This window comes from Patiria miniata, unplaced genomic scaffold, assembly GCF_015706575.1.
Source record: "Patiria miniata isolate m_02_andy unplaced genomic scaffold, ASM1570657v1 HiC_scaffold_7, whole genome shotgun sequence".
NCBI lineage: Eukaryota > Metazoa > Echinodermata > Asteroidea > Valvatida > Asterinidae > Patiria > Patiria miniata.
Window position 1 is genome coordinate 5,574,853 of NW_024037074.1, and position 5,856 is coordinate 5,580,708.

The 5,856-nt window shown below is 42.4% G+C and overlaps 1 protein-coding gene across 1 annotated transcript; it reads left to right on the plus strand.

Annotated features, from left to right (window-relative positions):
• Positions 1 to 1,765: 1,765 nt before the first annotated feature.
• Positions 1,766 to 4,399, plus strand: LOC119718923. The gene has a single exon (XM_038188357.1). It carries the CDS (start codon positions 1,809 to 1,811, stop codon positions 3,657 to 3,659), a length of 1,851 nt encoding a protein of 616 aa, XP_038044285.1. The 5' UTR covers positions 1,766 to 1,808; the 3' UTR covers positions 3,660 to 4,399.
• Positions 4,400 to 5,856: the final 1,457 nt, after the last annotated feature.

Genomic DNA, 5,856 nt, shown 5'->3' on the forward strand with positions numbered 1-5,856 from the left:
TCGCATTTTGTGGATGACAAGCAGGAGCGATCGGATTTCTGCGATTCATAAAGAGAGAAATAATAGCCAACCAAAGGGGGCTCGAGAGTCGTCATGTCAGATCTGGGTCAACATTTATAGAGACTTGGGCTCACTTGATCAATATGCATTCACCCGTGCTCAGGTTGGACAGGTATTTGTGGTAAATCTGCATGGTTTCGTTGTTTGGGTGAGAATTTCTTCCCTAGGGATATGTTTAGCACGCTAAGTGTTCTGGTGTGCATTTCGATTCCACAATCTACATTGTGGAAAGGTTCTCAATGATGCAATGTACTGTACCACGGGGGATATTTTTGCCTTGGTAAAACTAGGCACGGAACTTGGGCTGTGCTCAAGACTATTGACAAGTGGCAGGTTACCCCTAAGACTTGTAATTAAAACCGAACCTGAGGGTTAAGGTTAATAATGGAGTGGAGCAGTTGTCCCCTCCCCGGTCCGTACTTTCTCATCCTCCAGGTGTAAGATAGACAAGCGGAATACTAGAATTGGACGTCGTGTGGTTGCATTGTGTGATTTCACTACATCATTAGTAGGCTTATCTACCATCTTTTAATTCGATAAGATCTGGACATTATCACTCGTCGTTACGCGTTAAAGGGAAGATACACAATTTGCAAACATCGAAAAACGAAATGATCACATTATCACGAAATAGCTTACTGAATCGTTAGGGAATAACAGTCAAAAGCATCCTGTAAAATCGTAGCTCCTGGTGTACTGACATTTTCAAGAAAAATTGTATTTTTCCAACGCTGGTCGGCGGCCGACCGACGTTGGAGAAAACTGGCTTTTTTTCAAAAACTGCTCCTTATTTTTCACATTTAGTTATTCCGCATTTTTTTTTGGCAATTGATCACATACCTGTGAAGGAGTACAAGCCTGCTATAGACTCTGACCTTACAAGGTCTATAAATTGCTCTGTTTCGTCGTAAGTGGGGTCAGGGAACCAGACTACAAGAACATGATTGGTTTTCTTTTTTTCCAGCATCTTCAACCCCAAAACATGAACCAGTCAGTTTAACAATATTTGCTATAACATACTTATCCTCCAAATCCATATATTTCTGAAAATTGCAGCAAAGGCAAATGTTGTACATTCCCTTTAAGCAATGTTGAGAGCAGATATTTCCCTACCCAGGCAGTTTTTCAATATCATTATTTTAGCTTGACTTTTTTTTTCTTTTTTTTTTACTTGGGTATCCGCAATACAGTAATTGTACTCCCATAAGCTACAGACCATGTCAAACTTGTTTACAAATTATTGTTGTGGTCACGTGACGCTGACTTAACCACGAAAAATCATGCCCCTCTACAGGTATATTTTTCTACAATGCATGTTCGCTATTTTGAAATATGGGGCCGGTTTTCAAAATGTGCACGTCACAGCGAGTGAAACATGAGAAAAACATGTGTTTGGTTGTTCTGTTTGTCGGTAACCGACAAGCAAGACGTCATAGATGACATGGTCTTCATTCTTCAACCTTTTCGCAACATGGATTTCGGTCAAGGTAAAACGCCACAATAGCTCTGACGTACCAATTGGTTGACCTTGCAAACAAATTCAAGCACTCGCTACACTGAAGCACTGCTACCGTTTTCAAAAACATTAACAAAAGACTTAATCGAGCAGACGTAAACAAAGGAATGCAATAGGGATTGTGCTGAAGCATGGTAAAGGGTTGAAAAGAATTGGTGGGTCACTCTGACGTCACGGGTATTGTGAAAAGGGAGTGTTGGTCAGGGTTAGTTGAGTTGTGTGCATTATATACATGTACATGTATATTGAAGCGTCGCCATTGGTACTAGCTTATACATGGGAGTCTGTAACCAATATTGTAACAGAATTACCCTGTTGCTTCAAACTCTTCGATTTGAAGATTTTCTTCGGTGATTTGCGGACTTCAGTCTCGCAACAACAGGTAGTGACAGTAAACAAATCTTGTTCGAATGCGAAATTGACTATACTCTTTTGGGTTTTTGCGAACTCGACCTTATATTCAACGATGTTTACACGCTGCCATAGAGCACCAGCAATGGTTATTTTCTGGATAGTTGTGCTGATTTTGTTTAACCTCTCAGCCTCGGTGTCGAGTCAAGGAGCAACCCTCAACATCATCCCTGAAAGAACGGATCAGCCTCGGGAAGGAGACAGTGTCACCTTGGTTTGCCAAGTTACTTCCTCCAATCCACCTGATGTAATCTTCTGGCAGAGAACGAATTTGACGTCTGGAACAGTAACGATATTCGTCGATGAAACCGGACTGAATTCAAATGCTGATGATCGGTTCTCTTTAGACCCCATAACTGTCGTCACTTCAATTGGTCCGGTGTTTTCTCAGAGAGTAACTATCAAGGCTATTCGAGAAAGTGACGAGGCTTCGTATAGATGTGCAGCGGTAACTCATGAATCGGCTTCACAGACGTTAAGGATTCACCCAGCTGATGAGTTTCCAGTTTGCTCACCCTATGGCCAGGCTACAGTGGTGAACGGCAGCCTCATTTCTTGCAGAACTGTAAAGGACTCGAACATCCCCGCCGTGACAATACCAGGAATGCCTTCGGGGGCCCCAGGTTGGATCACGAGTAACTCTATGATTGGACAGAACGAAGGTACAGAACTCACTCACACGGTGAACACTTCGGACAATGGAACAACTTTCACCTGTGCCGCAATTGGTAACTCACCAATGGCATTGGCTTGTAAGATTGGCCCTCTGAATGTGATTACAAATGACGTGGGCGGGGGCCTTTCTTCAGCTGACATCGCTGGAATCGTAATCGGTTCTATTCTTATCCTCATCATCATTGCCCTGCATTTTCTGTGTTGTCGCTGTACCCCGCGGAGATGGAAGCGAACCAAGTCGTACCTCCTGGACATCGGCAGCAGCTCCTTCGGAACATCAAACCGTCGAGACAACTCGGCACCGGAGCAGCCAAACTCTGTGGAGCTGGGCAATTCTCAGCTTGCCAGCGATGACGTGCCGCCATCGTACGAGTCCGCAACGGGGAATGAGGAAACAGAAGCGGTTAGCGATTCACCTGTGGTAGACGAACGAGATCCACCTGCGACTTCTGATCTCCATGAGGTGTCATCTAACCAGCCTGAGCAAGGTGTAAACGTCTACGTGAATGCGAATGTGATGAGCCCTTTCTTCGCAGGCGATAAGGCCAATCCAATATATGATAATGCAAAGGTTTCCCCAGTCAGGCAAAACAACGGGGACGATTCTGGTGCAGGACCCAAGCCGAAAGAGATCAAGCGGTTCGCCATCAATCGCAAAGGAAAGATGGATAAACCTATTGACCCAGACGCTGCCATCTCTGATTCACCGGACGGAAATGAATTTAAAAAGGATCCCTCTGTGATCTACGCGAAGGTGGACAAAACGGCGAAGCGTTCCCCGCATTCTGTAGACACCAGGGAGGATTCCGGAGCGGGAACAACTTCCAAGAAAATCAAGAGATTTGCTCTGAACAGGAAAGTCAAGGTGGAGAGAGCTGCCTCCCCACCCAAACCAGAACCGGTGATCGTGTACGCTGAGTTGGACCTTCATGAAAATCAGGACGGTGTCAGGTCACCCAAAGAGCCCCGGACAGAATACGCTGAAATTAAACGTTGAGATATGTTGTCTGATATGCGGTAAAAGACTCTAACGTTACGCCTAACTATTTGTGACTGGCCAGCACCTCCCTCAATCCTGCAAAAAATGTATATTATGTCAAAATATGTATATAATGTATATTATGACCTGTATATTATGTCAAGATGTCTGGGATGGGTACTTGTTCTATGGTACTTTTGGTTTTCCTCTGACAGTGTGGCGTAGCCAGCGGGGAGGGTAAGGGGGTATTTACCCGCCCATCATTTTGTAACGAGTGCCCTTTTTTAAGCCCTTTTTTTTTACGAGTGCCCTTTTTTAACGAGTGCCCCTCTTTGGAATGCGTGCGAACGTCGTTTCATATTGCCGCCGTGAAAAGCGCCATCTCTTGTCCGATAGTGGCATGACCATCTGCTATGAACAGCGCCCCCATAAGAAGATTGTGCCAAGACGCCACGCCCCCTCCCCGCTTTTTGATATTACGCAGGCCGGGTGACCGGTGGGGACAAACATAAACAAGTGCGAGTGCACAATAAGCTCTGGTCGTGTTGCAAGAAGTCTTGTATGAAAGTCTGGCAAGAAATCGATCAAAATGATCCCTGCCAGAGCCAAAAACAAAAAAAAATGCGGCGCCGAAAATGCGACGCCGATGGCACATAATGGACACCATACCTTTGGTCAAATTGGTCAATTTTCGGGAACGGACAGATAGACAGACAGACAGACCACCAAGTGGCATGTAGAAGCTCCTCCCAGAGCTTCAGAACCTGTCTATTTTTTTGCACGGTATGGATGATGAGGCGCGTACCTTTTTTACGTGTGCCCCCAATAAAAATGTTCTTGCTATCATCAGTAAACGACACTTATCGCTGGTTACTTCTGAAGTATTACGCGATTATTGTTCGCTTATACATTTTTCCTTGTTTGGTATATATGTTTTGTATATGCTGTATAATCAAATGTTTTAATTGGTGAATAGTGTTATATTAAACATATTTGATTTTTAAATACAATTTCTTAATCTGGGAAATTCAAGACCTTCAGGAAATATTCAGTAAGATTAGAAGCACTTATAATTGCAGCTATTGATAAAATATTCTTGTTAAAAAAGTTTTTATTGTACAGGTTAAAATTCCATATGTTTTCGACTTTTGACAGTTTTTCATTCGAACATATGAATATTTAAGCAGCCTGGGAGGTTTTTTATTTTATTGACGCACCGCGCAATTTTTTGAGCAAATTTGAGTGAAAATAAACATTAATTTGCAGTTATTCGTTCACACACTTTGACTATATAACTTATTTCTCTTTACTTAAAGTGATCGTATGAAAATATGAAAAAAATATCATGATTGATATAATATTTCGTTTGACAATAACCATTGGGAAAGAATGTAGTATCGAGTGGTCTTTTGATAGTTGAGTGCATTTTCAAAGTATTTTTTTTAACAAATTGGAAATGTTTCATATGTCTTTCAACATTTTTGCAAAGACTGACCTTCATTTTGATAATATATGATGAAAACAAAGTGGTGTCAGGATGCAACATTCTTTCCATATTGGGATCGATCTTCAACTATAAATGTCTTCCAACGGGAACAACTCTTGGCATTAAAATAAAACTTTTACATATCGTCAGTGCGTGTTGTGGCATGCATAACAAGCAATGCTGATACACTCAACTAAAACAGAAAGTCCCACCTTCCAATACTTTTTCTTACTCAAAAACTGAGCATCTCTCGCCCAAATAACGACTAATCAGTACAGAAATTCCATAGCAATCCAGCCATACTCTTTGTTTGGCCCAAAACAGTGATAATGTGTACGAGTTTATGCAATAGATGAAAAATGATACCGAAATAGTTGCACTTTTGTACACTCACTCTGCACGTATACAAAAAGTGCAACTTTTTCGGTACCATTTGTCATAAATTGCATAGTTGTGTACACATTATCACTGTTTTGAGCCAAACAAAGAGTATGGCTGGATTGCTAAGGAATTTCTGTACTGATCAGTCGTAATTTGAGCAAGATGTGCCTTGTAGTTTTTGAGTTAGACAAACAAGTATAAAGGGGGATTTTTTGGGGGTTGAGCGTATGTGAAGAAACCCGTGAGCAATGCGTGTTGGGGAAGTGGTCCAACGCTTGGCCGGCTGTCAGTGGGAATTGAAAACAAATGAATGGCGCCCCCAACTCTGACGGGGGCGCACTTCACAAT